This window comes from Podarcis erhardii (genome assembly GCF_964252035.2).
Source record: "Podarcis erhardii genome assembly, chromosome: 7".
Classification (NCBI taxonomy): Eukaryota; Metazoa; Chordata; class Lepidosauria; order Squamata; family Lacertidae; genus Podarcis; species Podarcis erhardii.
The window spans coordinates 71,711,043-71,732,125 of NC_138511.1; the positions used below are offsets into that span (position 1 = coordinate 71,711,043).

General features: G+C 47.8%; 1 protein-coding gene across 3 annotated transcripts in view; it reads left to right on the forward strand.

The window, feature by feature from the left end:
- Window positions 1-21,083, forward strand: part of HIVEP3 (HIVEP zinc finger 3) — a 245,792-nt gene that overhangs the window by 172,643 nt on the left and 52,066 nt on the right. For 2 of the 3 annotated variants that reach the window (XR_014158298.1, XM_081868619.1), the window contains exons 3-5: window positions 9,955-10,035; window positions 11,412-11,472; window positions 14,934-20,634. Coding sequence is in view for 2 of the 3 variants with exons in the window: in XM_081868619.1 (XP_081724745.1) it covers window positions 15,583-20,634 (5,052 nt within the window). In the remaining variant the exon portion in view is untranslated. The remainder of the gene's footprint in view (window positions 1-9,954; window positions 10,036-11,411; window positions 11,473-14,933; window positions 20,635-21,083) is intronic. The other variant, XM_081868620.1, reaches the window with a different exon arrangement.

Below are 21,083 nucleotides of genomic sequence, written 5' to 3' on the forward strand. Positions count from 1 at the left end.
TGTTTAACCTTGTTTCCACCTGTTATTTGTGGGTTCCAATTCTCTCTCTCACACACACATACATAAGCAGGTTTTTAAAATGAACGTTTAAAGGTAAAGGGACCCCTGACCATTAGGTCCAGTCGTGGCCAATTCTGGGGTTGCGGCGCTCATCTCGTTTTATTGGCCGAGGGAGCCGGCGTACAGCTTCCGAGTCATGTGGCCAGCATGACTAAGCCGCTTCTGGTGAACCAGAGCAGTGCACACAAACACTGTTTACCTTCCCTCCAGAGCGGTACCTATTTATCTACTTGCACTTTGATGTGCTTTCGAACTGCTAGGTTGGCAGGAGCAGGGACCGAGCAACGGGAGCTCACCCCGTTGCAGGGATTTGAACCGCCGACGTTCTGATTGACAAGTCCTAGGCTCTGTGGTTTAACCCACAGTGCCACCCGCATCCCTAAAATGAACTTTTACCATATTTTTAATCCCATGGAGGGGTTTAACACTGAGAAATTATGGGAGTGTGGAAACAGGTAGGGGTTGCCATTTTTCAAAAAGTAAAAACCAGGACACCCCGAATAGGAAACCCCCAAAATTGTTGAGCTTTTTTTGATTTTTTGATTGACCTGCCTAAGATCCAGGACAAAGCACTGCCTTTCAAAAATTCCTCCCGGATGTCATTTATTTATGAATAAAGAAGTGTTACCCAGAAAATCCCCCCCGGATGTCAGTTCCGCCTTGGAAATCCCGGTAATGTCCGGATGTATGGCAGCCCTAGGCTAAGTGACTTACCTGCCATTTCTCAGCTCAAAATCCCCACCCCTTGCAGATTTTCTATTTTAGGCAAAAGAATATGCATATTTGCTCTCGATTTGTTGATCAGACCACTTTCCCTACTCACTGTCCTTGCTTAGTAGTTTGCCCCTAAGTAGTGTGGAGAAGATGGAAGCCAATGAAGGTCTCTAATTGGTGAATCCACAAAGCTGAGCATACTGTGGAAAGGAGGCTGCGTGCTTTTCCTGCAGAGAGGATAAATCATTTCCCCTTATTTATTCATCGCGCTGCTTCATAAGCATAAGAACCACTTAAAATCCATTTTCAGACGGTAATTGAATTATATGTGCTCCTCGTTTGCCGGTTCTCTCTGTTGGCATAATATTACAGACCATCTCGCGTTGGTTCAGAGGCATGGTACTTGGACCGAGGAAGGAACAAACATGAGACTAAACCACATGCGGTGATGATGAGCCTGTGATTGGCCTTGACATCCTAGGCTTGCTTGCTAAATTGCACCCAGGAGGGGCTCGATCCTGGCCAGGCTTAGTGGGGCGATTGGGGATTTAATCCTTTGCCCCGCCACAGTTCTGATCACGATATCCCCACCTACCAGGGCAGAAGGCAGAGAGGCCAACAGAACCAATGACAGGCAGAGCCAGCTAATTCTAATTTTGTCCCCATCCTCCTCCCTGCTGAGGACAAAAAACATAGGAAGCTGCTGTTATGTACTGAAGTTCTCACCCTGGGCCAGCAGGGGGATACTGTAGATAGTTATGCAAATAAGGGATCGAAAGTGACGTTCAGTGATTGGATAGTTTTAGAAATTTGTTACAGTTACATTGTACTAGAGCTCTATATAAGCAGGCTGACTGAACCCTTCAGTTCAGTTCTGTTCTGGCCTGTGAATAAACAAGAGCTGTTTGAATAATAATAATAATAATAATTTATTATTTGTACCCCGCCCATCTGGCTGGGTTTCCCCAGCCACTCTGGGCGGCTTCCATAAAAACCAGAAATACATTAAAATATCACAGATTAAAAACTTCCCTGAACAGGGCTGCCTTAAGATGTCTTCTGAATGTCAGGTAGTTATTTATCGCTTTGACATCTGATGGCAGGGCGTTCCACAAGGCGGGTGCCACTACCGAGAAGGCCCTCTGCCTTGTTCCCTGTAGCTTTGCTTCTCGTAATGAGGGAACCGCCAGAAGGCCCTCTGCGCTGGACCTCAGCGTCCGGGCAGAACGATGGGGGTGGAGACGCTCCTTCAGGTATACTGGGCCGAGGCCGTTTAGGGCTTTAAAGGTCAACACCAGCACTTTGAATTGTGCTCGGAAATGTACTGGGAGCCAATGTAGGTCTTTCAAGACCGGTGTTATGTGGTCTCGGCGGCTGCCCCCAGTCACCAGTCTAGCTGCCGCATTCTGGATTAGTTGTAGTTTCCGAGTCACCTTCAAAGGTAGCCCCACGTAGAGCGCATTGCAGTAGTCCAAGCGGGAGATAACTAGAGCATGCACCACTCTGGCGAGACAGTCCGCGGGCAGGTAGGGTCTCAGCCTGCGTACCAGGTGGAGTTGGTAGACAGCTGCCCTGGATACAGAATTGACCTGCGCCTCCATGGACAGCTGTGAGTCCAAAATGACTCCCAGGCTGCGCACCTGGTCCTTCAGGGGCACAGTTACCCCATTCAGGACCAGGGAGTGCTCCACACCAGCCCGCCCCCTGTCCCCCCAAAACAGTACTTCTGTCTTGTCAGGATTCAACCTCAATCCATTAGCCGCCATCCATCCTCCAACCGCCTCCAGGCACTCACACAGGACCTTCACCGCCTTCACTGGTTCTGATTTGAAAGAGAGGTAGAGCTGGGTATCATCTGCATATTGATGGACACCCAGTCCAAACCCCCTGATGATCTCTCCCAGCGGTTTCATATAGATGTTAAAAAGCATGGGGGAGAGGACGGAACCCTGAGGCACCCCACAAGTGAGGGCCCAGGGGTCTGAACACTCATCCCCCACCACCACTTTCTGAACACGGCCCAGGAGGAAGGAGCGAAACCACTGTATAACAGTGCCCCCAGCTCCCAGCCCCTCTAGACGGTCCAGAAGGATGTTATGGTCGATTGTATCAAAGGCCGCTGAGAGATCCAGCAGAACTAGGAAACAGCTCTCACCTTTGTCCCTAGCTCGCTGGAGATCATCAACCAGCGCGACCAAGGCAGTTTCAGTCCCATGATGAGGCCTGAATCCCGATTGGAAGGGATCCAAATGGTCCGCATCCTCCAGGCGTGCCTGGAGTTGTTCAGCAACCACGCGCTCAATCACCTTGCCCAAGAATGGAAGATTTGAGACTGGGCGATAGTTGGCCATACTGGCCGGGTCTAAAGATGGTTTTTTAAGAAGCGGTTTGATGACCGCCTCTTTCAGCGGATCTGGGAATGCTCCCTCACAGAGAGAAGCATTCACCACCCCACAGAGCCCATCACCCAGCCCTTCCCGGCTTGCTTTTATTAGCCAGGATGGGCAAGGATCCAGGAGACAGGTGGTTGGTTTCACGCGTCCAAGCAGCCTGTCCACATCCTTGGGGGTAATGGATTGAAATCGATTCCATGCAACTTGACCAGACAGAGCTCCAGCACTCTCCCGCCCCAGCCCTGCTCCCACGGTGGTGTCTAGCTCCTTCCGAATATGAGTGATTTTATCTGCAAAAAACTTTGCAAAATCGTTGCAGGAGATCTTGGGGTCTTTACAAAGCCCCGGTGGTAAAGGTGGTTCCGTTAAATTACGAACCACCTGAAAAAGTCTCCTGCTACTATTTTCTGCAGATGCAATAGAGGCGGTGAAGAAAGTCTTCTTCGCCGTCGCTATCGCCACTTGGTAGGCTCGACGTTGAGCTCTAACCTGTGTCCGGTCAGATTCGGAGTGAGTTTTTTGCCACCGACGCTCTAGCCGTCTCAGCGATTGTTTCATCGCCCTCAGCTCCGAAGAAAACCACGGAGCTGTCCGGGCTCCATGCAATCGGAGAGGGCGCTTCGGAGCCAGACAGTCGATAGCCCTGGTTAACTCCGCATTCCCGCGGGCCACCAGGGAATCAGCTGAAAGGCCATCAACATGGGATAAGGCATCCCCTACCACTCTCTGGAAACCATTTGGATCCATTAAGTGGCGGGGGCGGACCATCCGAATTGGTCCCACCTCCCTGCAGAGGGCAAGGGTCGCGGAGAAGTCCAGTTGCACCAGGAAGTGATCTGACCATGGCACTTCTTTTGTTTCACTTTTACTTAGTGTCAGATCACCCACGTCACTAGAGGTGAACACCAGGTCTAAGGCATGTCCATGACTATGAGTTGGGCCAAACTTATTCAGGGACAGCCCCATGGAGGCCATGCTTTCCACGAAGTCCCGAGCAGCCCCTTGTAAGGTCGTGTCGGCATGGATGTTAAAATCCCCTAGGACAACCAAACTAGGTGTCTCTAGGAGAAAATCCGCCACGACCTGAAGCAGCTCAGACAGGGAATCCTTGGTGCAGCGGGGAGGTCGGTACACCAAAAGGAATCCTGTACTGCCCCTATTGCCCAACTTCCAGAACATGCACTCAGAAAACTGGATCTTCCCAGTAGGACGCCTGGTGCAAGCTAGTGACTTCCTAAAAATCACTGCAACCCCCCCTCCCCGCCCACATGACCTGGGTTGCTGTGCGTAAGAGAAACCTGGTGGGCAAGCAGCGGCAAGGACAGGCCCATCTGCTTCCTCCAACCAGGTCTCTGTCACACATGCCAGGTCAAGTCCTCCATCCACAATCAGGTCGTGGATGGCAGTGGTTTTATTCATCATTGACCTGGCATTACACAGCAACACCTTCAGGTCATGTAGGTTTCCCCTGTTGATTCCAGTATCCATCCGGTCAAGGCCAGACCCGGAGGCAGGGATAGTCTTCAAACAACGACTAAACCTGCCTCCTCGGTAATGACATGGTCTGGTCTTAGCGTAACTCCGCCTCCTGCCCATGATCACCGAGATCGGATGTCCCAGTGCTTCCCCCCCTGTGGAACTTGTCCCAGCCATCGTGATGGCTGGGGCCCCACTCCCAGGCAGCCCTGATCTAGCCCCTTCAAAAGAAGAATCGCTGTGTCGTCTGATATGTTCACCCACAACTTAACAGCTGCCTTATCCCAAGTTCAGACTTTTAGTCCATCTAGCTTTGTCTGCAGTGACTGGAAGAAGCTTTCCAGGATTTCAGATGGGATATTTCTAGCCCTACCTGGAGATGCCAGGGATCAAACGTGGAACCTTCTGCATGCCAAGCAGATGCTGTCCCACTGAGCTACAGTCCTTATGCAAGTGACTCTGAGGTCTGCAGCAGAGCATCTGCTATGCAAGCAGGAGGTTCCTGGTTCAACCCTCAAGCATCTCCAGGTAGGGCTAGGAGTAGGGTGTAAGGGGCAGTGATTTCGGTCCCATCCTGGGTTCACCACAATCAGCGCTGCTTCCATTACACTATAGTTCAGCTTCTGATAAGACCTACAGTATTTGTCTCACTGTCCACCACAGCTGACATTTACTCAATTAATTAATTAAGCAATTAATTTCAGTGCATTTCCATGGAAGTGAAACATCAAGCACAGCGTAGAAAATAATGTAATAATTATTTAGGAGATAGTTGCAGACTAAATAAAATAACACTAGTGATTATTTGCTTACATGATTTTTGTTCTGGCCCCAGATGAGGACGACGACGACAACAACAACAACAACAACAACAACAACAACAACTTATTATTATTTATACCCTGCTCATCTGGCTGGGTTTCCCCAGCCACTCTAGGTGGTGTCCAGCAAAATATTAAAACACAATAAAACATCAGACATAAAATAATTTCCCTAAACAGGGACAGCCATCAGATGTCTTCTAAAAGTCAGATAGTTGTTTATTTCTTTGACATCTGGTGGGAGGGCATTCCACAGGGCGGGTGCCACTACCGAGAAGGCCCTCTGCCTAGTTCTCTGTAACTTCGCTTCTCCCAGTTAGGGCACCTCCAGAAGGCCCTCGGCGATGGACCTCAGTGTCTGGGCAGAACGATGGGGGTGAAGATGTTAATTGTGGGAATTTCTGCTCCCATTTTGGGTGGAATTCTCTTAACATCACTAGCTGAGATGGACCCCTGACTGAAACCCTGGAATGATGCTGCCAATCAGAGCAGACAGTACTGAGTGAGACAGTGGTGAAGCTGTATGCTCTGGCACCAGGGGCGGAGAGCAGGCAGGGGCATGGCTGGCGTGTCCTGTGGGGCATGGTGCACATCCCGTAGGTGTGGCATGCTGCCTACCTGGGCGTGTATCCCAGGGATGTGGCATGGTTCCTGGGTGAGGTGTGTGGCGTGTGTCAGGGGTTGGCCACGATGGTACCCCCGTCCCTGATGGTGCAGGGGGCGGTGCGCTCCCCCTGCCCCTCTTTCCTCCACAAGTGGAGTGAGATAGACCAATGGTTGACTTGGGTTGTATCTAGGCAGCCATTGTTTTGCAGGAGCAATTCAAGCACACACCGGAAAATTAGGTTTGCACAGTTAAGGTCGATTGAAGTGCTCACTTGCCCCAGCACCACAACACCATTTTAAATAAAAAATGAGACTTTTGTGATTGGGAAAGTGACAGGCAGTTGTGCTGAAAAGTGTGGAATGAACAAATAATTAATGGGGAGGCGTTTCAACACCCTCACGCAAATCAGGATGAATGCTCAACAAAGACCAGACATAATCTAACCTCTGCGTAAGCTTTCTGCAAGCAAATGAGGATGGATGCTCAATAAACAGATCATCTGGATGAGTCATTGATATAAGGCAGCTTCCCGTGTTCATATATATAAAAAATTGTGGGTCAACTTGGAGGCATTATTGTTCTCTGTTCAAAAGGCCAAGGTATAAATATTTCTAAATAAAGGAGCAAAATGCCATTGCTTTCAATTTGATATATGTCAGCAACAAATCATCTGCTGAAACTGTAAAAGCAAATAACAATGCTTCAAGGGCCGTTTCAAATAATTTTGTCTACTGTCTGCAAGGGCTGATAAGCTAAGGAAGTTTTGTTTTGATAGGATTTCAGCACCAAGGCACTTGGTTTGAAGTGATATTTCAGCCGCTGGCCCAAGTGCAGCCATAGTAATTTTCAGCTCGTGGGGGAAGAAAGTTGCCTTCTTTGAGTCACTACTATGTACCAAAATAGGGAAGCAACATTATAAAGAGGTAGCACAGAAACTCTATTTAAAGATCGCTTTATGAATACACTGCCAATTCAGGTTTTCTGGTCTCCCTTCCTCTTAATTTGATCTGTTAAAACGAAGTCACTCTTTGTTTGTAGGCTGCTTAGAAAAATAGCCAGCCGTGAATCTCTGGACCTAGAAACATCCACAGAGCCCTGCTGTATCAGGCCCACAAGCAGGTCCTGTGACATGGATTCTGTTGCTGGCAGATTCCACCCCCCCCCAACAACAACAACCATGGTTTGTCAGGTCAGACATCACACCAAACCATAGTTAAGCTTCCTGTTTGGCAAGATGTCTGAACTAAGCCAATGGCACCCAAATACCTGAAGAAGACCATTAAGAGCGGGGGCATCTGAACTGGCTGGTACATAACTGGCAAGAGTTCTTCTGTAAACTCCCAAGCAAAACAGCTTGTGGAATAATGGAACAAAAAGATCACAAACTGCCGAATGTCATGGTAATAAAAGCCATGCAGCAGACACTTTTTAATTCACATTCCATCTTTGAAATCTATTGCCTTTTTTGTCACATTAAGGGAGGAAAGCACAATCAATTAAAAGGAAAGGGAAAGTAAAAACAGAAACAGCCACTAAGATCCTTTTATGGCCACACTAAAATGACAAAGTGGTCTCTCTTCAGCTGAAGTTCTCTTAACACCTTCCCTTTGCCAGGAATGCAGAGATAAGAGGGAGAAATGAATGCTAAGTAAATTGCAGTGGATTTGGGTCTCAGTTCTCTGACCTTGAGATGCTACCTAACCCAGGATTCAGAAAATGCTACCCCCATTGCAATCTAATACCCCTTTCACCGAATATTTTCTGTTGTTTTCAAGATACTAATTTGTTTTATTGCCTTTTTATTATTCTTTTAAATTTGTTTTGAGTTGCGTTGCCAACACAGGGCTTAGATTAGTTTTAAAATTTATTTCTTAAATGTACATGTCCCAACTTTCTTCCAAGGAACTCAAGATGGCAGGCAGCCCTAGCTTGCATCAACCCCCCAGCCCTTTAGGGCAAGGATGGCCACAAAATGTTGTTGGACTACATCATCTCTGACTATTGGTCATCCTGGCTGGGGTTTATGAGAATTGGAGTCCAACAACATCTAGAGCTACATTGGATACCCCTGCTTTGGTGCAACCTTTAGTGGGCAACCACCTTTTAGTGTTGAGGGGTAAACTGATGGAGAATGCATGCTGGTGGTGGGCGGGGCCTGAAGCCAGGAATGGGTGGGGCTAGAATAAAAAGTGGGCAGGGCCACTTCTTGCCAGACGTCTGAACCGATTGACTGAAGAGTACTTTTGAAATAAGGTGGAGGGCCTCACGTTGCCTCTCCTTGGTTTAGGGAGACAGAATCCTAGCCCTGTTGAGTAGATCACACCGTTTAGATGCAGAAGGTTTTCAGGTTTGATCCCCAGAATCTACAGCTAAAGAGGTCAGGTAACAGGTATCGGAAACATTGGAAACATACCATATAGTTATTTGGATCCTTGGTCAATCCAGCTAAGTGTTGTCTGCACTGGCTGGCAGCAGCTCTTCTTCAGGCAGGGAACTCTCCAAGCCCTAGCTGGAATTGACCTTGGAACCATCCACATGTGATCTTTTCTCTGAGATCTTTTGGAGAGCGACTGCCAGTCTGAGCCCCCCCCCCTAAGTTAGATGGACACATAAAGGTAAAGGGACCCCTGACCATTAGGTCCAGTCGTGACCAACTCTGGGGTTGCGGCGCTCATCGCGCTTTATTGACCGAGGGAGCCGGCGTACAGCTTCCGGGTCATGTGGCCAGCATGACTAAGCTGCTTCTGGCGAACCAGAGCAGCGCACGGAAATGCCGTTTACCTTCCCACTGGAGCAGTACCTGTTTATCTACTTGCACTTTGACGTGCTTTCGAACTGCTAGATGGACACATAGTGTAAGGCAATTCCTTTCCACCTGCTTAATTGCAGCTAGAGGTCTGTTTGAGGCCAACTTCTTTTGTGATGCTTCCCCTGGTCACTTAGTGCAGGTAGGTCCATCGCCACACATCTGATCACAGACACGCGCACCTCTGCGACTGTCAACTCAATGCGTGGGGTTCAGCATCTCTCTATGGGAAAAGTCAGCTTTATTTAAAAAATATTTTTATTAACCAATTTCCACATAACAATTTATCAATCCTCTTAATCAATTACATTATTCCCCCCCCCTCAACCCTCCCTCTCTCCCCCCCCACCAAGGACTTCCCTCAGCTCCCCTCCCTGATTTTTTACATATATTGTTTTCTGCATGTTATAAAATTGTACATATCCTTACTTTATCTATCATATGTTCAGCTAATAAATTTGTGAATGTTTATTCAAAACCTGCCAAAGAGTCCAATTCTTTTTGTTGTCTTTTTAGATAGTTTGTAAAAAGTTCCCATTCTTCCTTGAAGTCACAGTTGTCCTTTTCATGTAGTTTATATGTCAATTTGGCTAATTCCGCATAGCTCATCAATTTTTCTGGCCACAGTTCTTTCGTTGGGATTTCCTCATTCTTCTATCCTTATGCTAACAAGACTCTTGCCACTGTTGCAGCATACATAAATAAGTTATTTACTTTTCTTGGCAGGTCTTGTCCTACAATCCCTAACAAAAATGCTTCTGTTTTTTTTTACAAATGTCAATTTAAACATCTTTTTCAATTCATTATATATCATTTCTCAAAATTTTTTAACTTCTCTACATGCCCACCAAATATGATAAAAAGTCTATGGAAAAAGTCAGCTTGTTGGGAGCAAGCCTGTGTTTTAAGGTTTCCATTACCGTTTGTTTGTTTGTTTGTTTGTTTGTTTGTTTCTGTGTGTGTGTGTGTGTGTGTGTGTGTGTTCCATTCTCTACCCAAAGGTTTGTCCATGGTTGAAAACAATGTTTTCTTTTAAATGTGTTTCTCTGATTGCTATTCACCTTTGTTGTTTTGCAGGCTGAATTAAGCCCTTCAGAAGTAATAACATAAATAAAGGAAAGCGCAAACACCGTTAGAGCTGCAGAAATCAAATTCGTTGTAAGTATTCCTCACCCTCCTGCCATTAAATGGAGCAGGGGTGTGAGTGTTTGTGTGTGTGTGTTGTTGATCAAGGCACTGTTGCATTCATTTGTGCTGGTGGGGTCCTTGGTGGAATATTTACAGTCCGTTCAATGAGTTTTACCAAGGCCGTAGTGTCCTGGATTTGTTTGTGTGTGTGCTCTTGTGTGTTTAATGTGCAATATTTTCCATGGTCAGTGTTTACCACAAAAATGACATCGTAGAAATAAGACAAGATAAAACCACCCTAGCAATCAGTGGTTACTTGGGCTGAGCTGAAAACTCTATTGAGAACTCCCTTTCAGTCCAGTCTTAAAAACCCAGGACCTTTGGTTTGCTAGAGAACAATTGCCCTATCTGTCAGGGCTGTTGGGAGAGAACTTGAAGGTGAAGCTAGTAATTGGAGGTTCTGAGGTTTGTTGTGTGTGCTCAGGCCTTGGAACCATCCCCAGGCACAATAGGACATCCTCAGGCACATACGATCATTAGAAAAGTCTTGGTGGATTCAACTGAAGGGCCTTCTAGTCCATTGTTCTCACAATGGCCAATCAGATGCCTGTGGGAAGCCTGTGAGCAGGACCTGAGAGCACAACACTCTCTCCCAACTTGTGATTCCCAGAAGCTGCATTCAGAGGCATACAGCCTCTGATGGTGGAGATAGAACATAGCCATTATGGCAGCTGGGAACCAATAGACTTACCTTCCATGAGGATAGGAATGCCCAGGGCCAGCCCCTGTGACAGTAGGTAGAAAGTTAATCATGTCCATTATTTTCATCTATGAGCAACATTGGACACAACTCACAGTTAATTCCCCAGGTTTCACATTCCTCAAATGCTCTCGGCTTCAGAAATGCACGATTGCTTTGAGGCAAAACAGCAATACGTATTTAAATGCCGTTTTTTGTCTATGCTTTTAAAAATATATATACAGATTAATGCGGAAACAGGATGGAACAGATTTGAGTATGAATTCATGTGAGAGTCAAGAAATTGACTGATACACCCATCCCTGGTTGAGTCACAGGTTGTTGGGTTGGCGGAAGCAGCTGTTGGCCATTGATTGATTGAAATGAGTGTCTTGTTGTCACAGATGTTTATTAAAAGAAGCGTCTGTGGCAGGAGCAATAGACTGAAGTTGTTGGACAGCAACTCGCATGATCCCTGTCCATTGGCACTCCTGTTGCTGAGGCTGATGGGAGTTGGTTTCCAGCAGCATCCTAAGAGCACTATGTTGCTTGACTCTTATTGCATCAAATGGCCCACGGGTCTTCATATGTTTGCAAACCGCCCCCCCCCCCATAGTTGGTTAAAAGTGAAGCAAACTTGGAGCAAATTGTTTTTCTCTTTCCACAGAAACGATGAGCCTGGAGACGTCACAATGGCGCTGCTATCTACAATGCGTCACGGTTTGAAGGTTAGCAATTACTCACAGAAATGATGAGAAATCACCTTCTAGGCACATTGGAAGGTGCCTCATATCAGGTCAGGCTATTTCCCCAACTAGCCCAATATTTCACCTTCTTTGGCTGGCAGTGGTTTTTCAGGAGTTCATTTAGGGGGGTTTTCTACAACAACAACAACAACAACAACAATAATTTATACATACATACCCCATCCATCTGGCTGGGTTTCCCCAGCCACTCTGGGCAGCTTCCAACAAAAGATTAAAACATCAGTCATTAAAAACTTCTCTAAACAGGGCTGCCTTCAGATGTCTTCTAAACATCAGATAGGTGTTTATTTCTTTGACATCTGATGGGAGGGTACCACTACTGAGAAGGTCCTCTGCCTGGTTCCCAGTAACTTCACTTCTCGCAGCGAGGGAACCGCCAGAAGGCCCTCGGCGCTGGACCTCAGTGTCCGGGCTGAACGATGAGGGTGGAGATGCTCCTTCAGGTATACTGGGCACTTGACTCCTTAGACAGGAGTTTCCAAGGACTGAACCCAGGATCTTTTGCATATGAAGTGCGGGGACTACCCCTGAGTGGTGGCCCCGCCCCTCTTCCTCTGTAGCTGCCCCAAATTGACTATGGACAAACAGGTCAGAAAACAGTGGTGTAGATTGGGTGGGGAACCTCAGGGGGGCAAATGCAGCCCTCCAGGCCTTTCTGTCTGGCCCTCAGGATTCTTCCCATGCTACACAGCTCCCCAGCCCTGCTCCACAACCACCTCAAGTCTTTTTGCCTGTCTGGAACATGTTGCTGAACTGTGATAATGCCTCTCGCTTGCCTGGGTAGAGAATGGAGAGGTGTGTTTGTACATGTATCTGGAAACCTCTGATGTTTGCGTGGCCAGAACTTTACAAAGGTAAGTCGCACCTGTTGCCATACCCACTTTTGCCTGTGGCCATGCAAGCTACTGGCGTGCAGCCCTCAAAATGTTCCCTATGTTTAATGTCTGGACAAGATATAAGGACCTATTGGAAAACAAGACCCCAAGGTGGCTATCACCTATGGAGGCTAAGGCTTTGAAAAAACTCAATATGGAGGCCAAGTGGCCGAAATATTGGGAGATATTAGAACAAGATCGAGACACATTGAGATTGCAGAGTTTTGAGAAACTAAAGGATAAAGTGCGAGATTGGTTACATTACTACCAAATTAGAGAGGCCTTTAACTTGGATAAAAAAATTGGCTTCCAGGTGGAAAAATCGAAATTAGAAACAGAATTGTTAGAACCTAAAACTAAGATACTTTCGAGAATGTACAACTTGCTGCTAAAATGGAATACACAGGATGAAACAGTTAAATCAGCTAGGATTAAATGGGCACAGGACATTGGTCATAACATTATGTTTGCTGACTGGGAAAAGTTGTGGACCACTGATATGAAGTTTACGGCATGTAATGCCTTAAGAGAAAATGTTATGAAAATGATGTATAGGTGGTACATGACCCCAGTCAAGCTTGCAAAAATTTATCACCTGCCTGATAACAAATGTTGGAAATGTAAAGAAACTGAGGGAACATTCTTTCACCTTTGGTGGACATGCCCAAAGGTTAAGGCTTTCTGGGAAATGATCTATAATGAACTAAAAAAGGTACTTAAACATACCTTTCCTAAGAAACCAGAGGCCTTCCTTCTGGGCATTGTCGGCCAATTGGTGCCAAAGAAAGATAGAACATTCTTTATGTATGCAACAACCGCAGCAAGAATACTCATCGCAAAGTATTGGAAGATACAAGATTTGCCCACCCTGGAAGAATGGCGGATGCAAGTGATAGACTATATGGAATTGGCAGAAATGACTGGCAGAATCCGAGACCTGGGAGAAGAGTCGGTGGAAGAGGACTGGAAGAAGTTCAAAGAATACCTACAAAAACATTGTAAAATGTTTGAATGTTAAAATGATGTTGGATATAAAGATAATATGGCATTAGTGACATGGTAAAAAGAAAAAATGCAAAAATGTTTTAAAAGAAAAGGGTGTAAAGGCCAGAGTAATATTATGTCGAAATTAAACAAAATGATATAAGGGATTAAGTTATAAAGAACATGTAAAATGGATTTAAAAAGAAAGGGAAAATAGAAGACATAATAGGTTGAAATGTATAATATTGATTAAGATTTGAAAGAGGGTAAGGAGCTGCTGAATTTGATTGTGTAAAGGGGAATGCAGGAAAGGGAGACGTGAGGAAGTCAGGAAAGAGGGTTATAAAGATAAGAATCCAAAAACTAATTTTCTTTATTTTTTGTTCTTTCTTATGTTTTCTGTCATATGTTCTTTACTGTCTTTTTTAGCTCTGTTGGATTATGTCGTTTTTTATTGTATTTCTTTTCTGTTTTGTTTGATTGTAATATTTGTTTTATTATATAAAATCAAAATAAATATCTTTTTAAAAAAACCAAAATGTTCCCTATGAGGGGATGTGCCCCTTGGGATGGAAGAGGTTCCCTAGCCCTGATCTGGAGGGACCAGCTTGGAGGCACCTTCATTGGGGTTCAAACTATGTGATTCATAGTTAACATTTATAAACCTCACGTGTGATAAACACCAACCCTACAGCCTTATCCTAACCATGTTTACCTGGAATTGTACAAGCCACAGCTCCAGAAGTCTGATACCATAAAGATCGACTTTATGTGATATCATAAAGATGATGAGAACACATTCTGCATTTGCGTATTTTCTGTTATTAAAGGCCTTCCATGTTGTTCATTTCCCTGCCTTTTCTAGGCAAACCCCAGAGCAGCACCTATTTGCCCCTTCGGTTGGATAAGGTTTCTGACATTCACGAGAGAACAGGATTTTCTTTAAATGAAATAAATAAATAAATGCAAATATCTAACCTATAAAGTTGTCCAGCTCACAGCAGCTGCAGGAAGCGGGGCGGAATCAAAGTTAATTTTGAGTAATCAAATGCAGGTGACTGTTTACAGTCTGAGGTCATCTTGGCTGTGCATGTTTTCTGGAATACATCTACTGCCCTGGATTATGTTCATTAGCACTTTTTTAAAAAAAGTGTGCATGGTGTGTGTGTGTGAGAGAGAACTTAACTGCAATAAGTCTGCCTAGGACTGCTGCCAGGAAGCATGATCCACTGCCTGCTTATGCAAAAAGGGAGTTCTGTTGCCTTCAGTTCCATTGGGGAAGGACTTTCCCTCAGTGATAGAGCATCTGCTCTGCATGCAAAAGGTCCCAGGTTCAATCACTGGCCTCTCCAGGTAGGGCTGGGGAAAACTCTAGAGAGCCACTGCCAGTCCGTGCAGACAGTACTGAGCTAGATGGAGCAATGGTCTGACTTGGTAGGGGGCAGCTTCCTGCGTTCCTCCTATGTACTCTGAATATTGGATTGCTTTAAAACACGATGAATGGAAACGGTAGCAATAGTGTGTTTGTGTGTGTTTTCACCTCTTCGACAAATGTCGTTGCAGGATTGTGATCAGTCTGTTTCCTGAGGTCTCTGAACAGCAAAGTGGAAGAAGAGGAAAGCAAAGAAGGAATCAGGGCACACATGCAGAGAGAAACAGAGGACTGCCAAGTGCTGTTTTTCCAAGCCAAGGAGAGAGATGGCTGCGAGATGAGCATGGGAGCCTCACATTTACCAAGGTTTGCATGAGAAAAAGGACCCGAGGCAGTGTTCTGGGTTGCTTCTCCTCTTTGAAGGCTTGCCACCATCAACGGTGATAAAAATGGCCCGCTTTAAAGCCTCTGCAAAATCCACAAGGAAAATATTTGGACTACAGGTTTTGGACAGTTTTCCTGCTTTGAAGTAGTTTGTCATGCTTTACCAGTGTGAACTCTCTTGACCCTCAACCAACCTTTTTTTCCCCTTTTCATTGTTCCCTCCCCACCCTCTGTTCCTTTTCCCCCCCACCCGAATCAAACAGCAGCAAGTGACGCTTTGAAATCTCGAGTCAACAACCGTTTTCTCTGGCCGCCACCTTTGGCAGCCCCGCAGCAAATGCCGGCGAGCTAACACAGAGGAGTCCTTCCTTCATTATCCATGAAGCCTGCCGACACCTTCCCGAAATAGATTCCTTGGACCATCTCCTCCCTCCTCGCCTTTCCCTTTCCAAGGTCATGGATCCTGAACAAAGCCAGAGGAGCACAAAGAAGGGCGAGGAAGGGTCGAGGAGGAGGCTTGTCAAAGGACAGGCTTTCCAAAGCAGTGTTTCGTCCGCCGCTACCTATCCCGGGAGCTCGGCTCCTTTGCAAGGCTCTCCCCTCCAGGACGTTGCAGCGCAGCAGCCTTTTTCGAGGGAGGAGGCCCAGGAGAAGATAGGGCCAGCCCAGCTCAAACGCCCCTCTTTTGAACGCCCTCCGCACATCTCCCAGCTTCAGCAGCACCCCCTGTCGCCAGCGTTCATGCCTCCCCAGAAGCAGGAACATGTCCTTGAAGGCCCCACAACGTGGCAGCTAGTCGACCCAGCCAGAGCAGGTCCCTCCAGTTCGTTTCCATCCTCTGGGCTTCACCCTGGCCAGCTCTTGCCGTCCTGTCCTCCTGTCGTCCCTGAAGAGGACATGCCCTCTGTTCCAAAGGTCTACACTCCCCGCGCTTCACAAGCTTCCTTGAAATCCTCGGAAGAAGGCCACAAGAAAGAGAAGAAACCCCAGAAACCCGGCAAATACATTTGCCAGTACTGTAGCCGGCCTTGCGCCAAGCCCAGCGTCCTCCAGAAACACATCCGTTCGCACACAGGGGAGCGGCCCTATCCCTGCGTCCCCTGCGGCTTTTCCTTCAAAACCAAGAGCAATCTGTATAAACATCGGAAGTCTCACGCTCACCGGATCAAAGCCGGTCTCGCCTCGGGGACTGGGACCGAGCTGTACCCTTCCGGTTTGGAAATGGAGAAGATGGCCGGAGAGGAATTTGAAGAGCCCACCGAGGGTGAAAGCACCGACTCGGAGGAGGAGACCAGGAGCGTGCCGAGCCATTTGGCAGAACTGTCACCCCGGAGAAAGCAAACCATGTTGTACGGGTCAGGAAGCCAGAGCTCTAGCCTAGAGAGCTGCTCATTTTCTCACTCCAGCCTGTCTCAGTCTCTGGAAGAAAGCAGCCCGTTTGTGGAGCCGGCTTCGGAGCATGCCCAAAGTCATAAATCGGAGGAAACGCATACTATCAAGCAGAAGCTAGCTCTCCGATTGAGTGAAAGAAAGAAGGTGATCGAGGAGCAGGCTTTCCTTAGCCCTGGCAGCAAAGGGAGCACAGAATCTGGCTATTTCTCTAGGTCAGAGAGTGCCGAGCAGCAAATCAGCCCACCAAACACCAACGCCAAGTCTTATGCAGAGATTATTTTTGGCAAATGTGGGAGAATTGGCCAACGGACTTCTATGTTAGCGGCAGCCACTGCCCAGGAATTTCCCCAGGTATCGTCCGAGGAGAAACTCAGCACAGTTCCTTTGTCTGTTCCCAGAACGCAGGTTATTGAACATATCACCAAACTGATCACTATTAACGAAGCCGTTGTTGACACCAGCGAGATAGATAGCGTCAAGCCCAGAAGAAGTTCATTGTCCAGACGCAGCAGCATTGAATCGCCAAAGTCCGGCCCGTACAGAGAGCCCTTTGCGTTAGAAATCAAACCCGGCTCTGGTAGCCAACTCGATTCATCCAAGTCACTGATGCCCCACATGGAAAAAATGAAGCCTGAACAATCATTGCTATCACTCCAGCATTCCCACAGTGCCACAGAGACAGTGCCTCTCCTACGAAGCCACTCTATGCCTTCAGCTGCGTGCACCATCAGCTCCTCCTATACCTTTAGAGGTAGCTATTCTTTCGATGACCACATCACCGAATCGGAGGTCCAAAGCCGCGGTCAGGTGTCTTCCCACCCACGCATGCTAAAACGGCAGCCCGCCATCGAACTTCCGTTGGGGGTGGAGTATGGTTCAGAGGATGTGGGCACGGCGAGCAAAGAAAGCACTTCCAAACCTCCCGAGGAACAAGAAACCAAGGAGAGCGAGCTCACCAAAAAGTCAAGGAAGGGCGTGAAAACAAAAGGATTCATGTACGAGTGCAATGTTTGCGGCGCTCGATACAAGAAACGGGATAATTACGAAGCCCACAAGAAGTATTACTGTTCGGAACTGCAGGTCTCTAAGCCCCGATCTTCCAGTTCTCATTTTTCATTGGAAGCCGAGAAGGGTTCCGTAGAATCTGATCCTTGGCCGCAGATGATGCATTATAAGCTGGGGACCAGTTTAGAACTAACTCCACTGAGGAAAAGGCGTAAGGAAAAGAGCCTCGGTGATGATGAGGACCCCCCGGCTTTTGAGTTGACCAGTCCATCTTCCTGTAGCTCTGGGGCAGCCGCTCAGTTTACTAGCTTGAAACCCACTGATGTGGCCTTGAACCTGACTTCCGAGTCCATGACGTCACCAGCAGACCTCAGCAAATCGATGCCGCTCTCTGACGCCGGTGTCGCTTTCCACTCTAGGACTACGAAACCATCTTTTGGTACGGAGGTCAAGGAGAGGAGGACAACCTCAAAGGAGATCTCTGTCATCCAGCACACAAGCTCCTTTGAGAAGTCGGATTCTATTGAACAACTGAGCAGCTTGGAAGGAGAGGAAAAGCTGCCGTTGCCATACACTTCTCAGTCAGCTGCACAACAGAGCCGGCCGACTCATTCCCTGCAGCCAAAGCTTGTGCGTCAACCCAACATCCAAGTCCCTGAGATCCTGGTCACAGAAGAGCCGGACAGGCCAGAGACGGAGCCCGAACCTCCCCCTAAAGAGCCGGAGAAGACGGAGGAGTTTCAGTGGCCACAGAGAAGCCAGTCTCTCTCCCAGCTTCCTGCAGAGAAACTGCCACCCAAAAAGAAGAGGCTGAGACTTGCAGAAATGGCTCAGTCTTCTGGAGAATCCAGCTTTGAGTCAGTGAGGAGCCCCAGTCAGGAGAGCAGCATCTCCCATGCCTCCAGCCGCTCAACGTCATTTGAACGCGAGGAAGCTGCTTCCCAGTCCTCTGAATCCCACATAAAACCTATTGGGCTTGGCGCACACATGCTAACAGTGCCAGGCCACCACCACCCTCACCACCCTACCCGAGAAATGCGGAGGTCCGTCTCCGAGCAGACGCCCAACGTCTCTCCCTCCTCTCCAATGTCGGAGACCCGCAGCAAATCGTTTGACTATGGGAGCTTGTGCTCCTCCTCTCCCACTTCCCTGCCCCGTCCACCAACAACATCAGCAGCACAGGAGAGGAGGAAATGTTTCCTGGTGAGGCAGGCGTCTCTTGCTGGGCACCCAGAGCACGAGCCGGACTCTGGCTCCAAAGGAGGGACAGAAACGGAAGAGCTGCTGCAGTCCACAAGCAAATCTTCAGCTGCAAGTTTGCCCCAGCAGCAACCACCGTCCTCTTCCTCCTCCTCTTCTCAAAGAGGCTACCCAGCTGACAAGGGTGAGCCAAAAGACTGCCCTGAGCGCACATATACCCACCCCTACACTGAAGCTCTGCAGGTGTTTCACCACCCATCGGCCCAATTGACGCTCCACGAGAAACAGTACATGGCCCCGCAGATTTCTCTCTTGCCTTTCCAACATCTTTTGCCACCATCAGGACAGACGGTGGAGCTCTTCTCCAGCCAGACAATGACTGACCTCTTTTCCACTCAGTATTCCATCCCGCAAATACCGCACTCCATCTTTGAGAATGCAGCCATCCCGCTGCAAGACGCTTTGCTGCACCCAGGCCAGCTTCACATTGCCCCTCCGCTGCTGTCCCACCCAGGGGACGTGGCCCTCAGGCAGAGCCCATCCCTTGTCCCTGTGCACTACCCAGGCTCCCCGCCGCTCCATTCTGCCTTTTTTCTGCCCCTCCAGTCCCAGCTTGCTCTCCAGTTGCCAAGTGACATTGGTGCCCATTTGCCCCAGCTCAAATCCAGGCTCTCTCCACCCACTGGAAGTCCCATCTTCTCCCCATTTGCAGACTACAGCTCCGAGAGCAGACTGCATATTTTGGCCCGGCCTAGCAGCCCCTCTGCATCTGTCTCCATCTCTCAGTTGGTGGTGCCTGCACGATCTGAGCCTGTTGTGTCGCTAGTGGTCCCAGTTCGCATTCAGACAAATATGCCCTCCTACGGAAGCGCAATGTATACAACCCTTTCTCAGATCCTGGTCACTCAGTCACACTGCAGCGCCTCTTCTATCATCCTGCCGAGATTTGACGAGTATGAGGCCAAGGGTACTTTGGTTTGCACCGCTAACGTTCATGGAATCGGCCTTGATCTGGCACAGATGATCACTGAAGAGCAGAAGAGCATCTTCCAGACACCCTACCTAAGGCTGCCGCTGTCACTCTCGGAAAAGAAAGGCTACATTCCTCTTGGCTCGCCATCCGAAAGCCTGTTGGATCTTGAAGGGAGTCCGTCGACCGTCGGAGGAAGCAAGCGGATGCTGTCTCCGGCCGGAAGCTTGGAACTCACGATGGAAACCCAGCAGCAAAAAAGGGTGAAGGAGGAAGAGTTCTCTGAGATGGAGGAGAAATCAGAAGCAGTGGTGGCCCCCAGTGCATCAGAGGAAGGGAAGAAGCACAACCAAAGGAGAGTCAAGTCAGAAATGCCCCCGGACGTGTCACCTGAGCAGTCTGAGTTGGAAGAAGTCCAGGGAACTTTATGGCCAGCCTCTCCACAGCCTGAGGTCTCGAGCTCTGAGGGGCAAGAAGAATCTAAGCATCCAGCTGGCAAGCAGTTGCAAAGCAAGGAATCCCCGCAGATGGTGAAGAAAGAAGATTTGAAAGAGCCTGTGGAGCCATCTGCAACAACCTCCCCAAGTCCAGCTCTTCGTTCTGAGACTGCCCAAAGTTCAAAGAAGTCCCAAGAGGGGCCAGATGTCAAGAAGGTATTTCAGTTCCCCAGTCTCCATACAACTACTAATGTCAGTTGGTGCTATTTAAATTACACAAAGCCAAATCACATCCAGCAAGCTGACCGAAGGTCCTCAGTGTATGCCGGCTGGTGCGTTAGTTTGTATAATCCCAACCTCCCCGGTGTGTCCACCAAAGCAGCCCTTTCGCTCCTGCGCTCCAAGCAAAAGGTGAGCAAAGAAACCTACACCATGTCTGCTGCTCCACGTCCAGAGGCAGGGAGGCTTGTGCCCTCAAGCGCTGGGAACCCCAAAATGTCAGAGGTAAGGAAATTGGGTTTTCCTTTTGTCCTCACCTGTTTTGTGAGTAAGAATTGGCACAGATGCTGCCCTTAAAATATAGAAGTGGATAGAAGTGGATATATTAGGGAAATGCGTGAACAAAACTGGATAAGTGAAAATAATGTGCCAGATTGCATTGTACTGTGGGAAATTTTCCTGGAAAGATGCATGCAAAAATGTGCATATTAGAAGAAATGTGCGTTAAAATGCACACAAATTTTCATATACGCTTTTTGTTTCTTAAGTTGCTATCTTTTGTTTCTTAAGTTGCCATCTTAAGTTTGGGGAAATGAGAAATGGAGGTAAACTGAAATTGACAGGTTCATTCATCACTTGAGCAGATCCAAGACAGTCTGCCACTTAAGCTGAGCTTCACACGGTACAGATCAGTCTGGGGTAAACATAGCTGCTGTTTATGAAGACATGCTAGA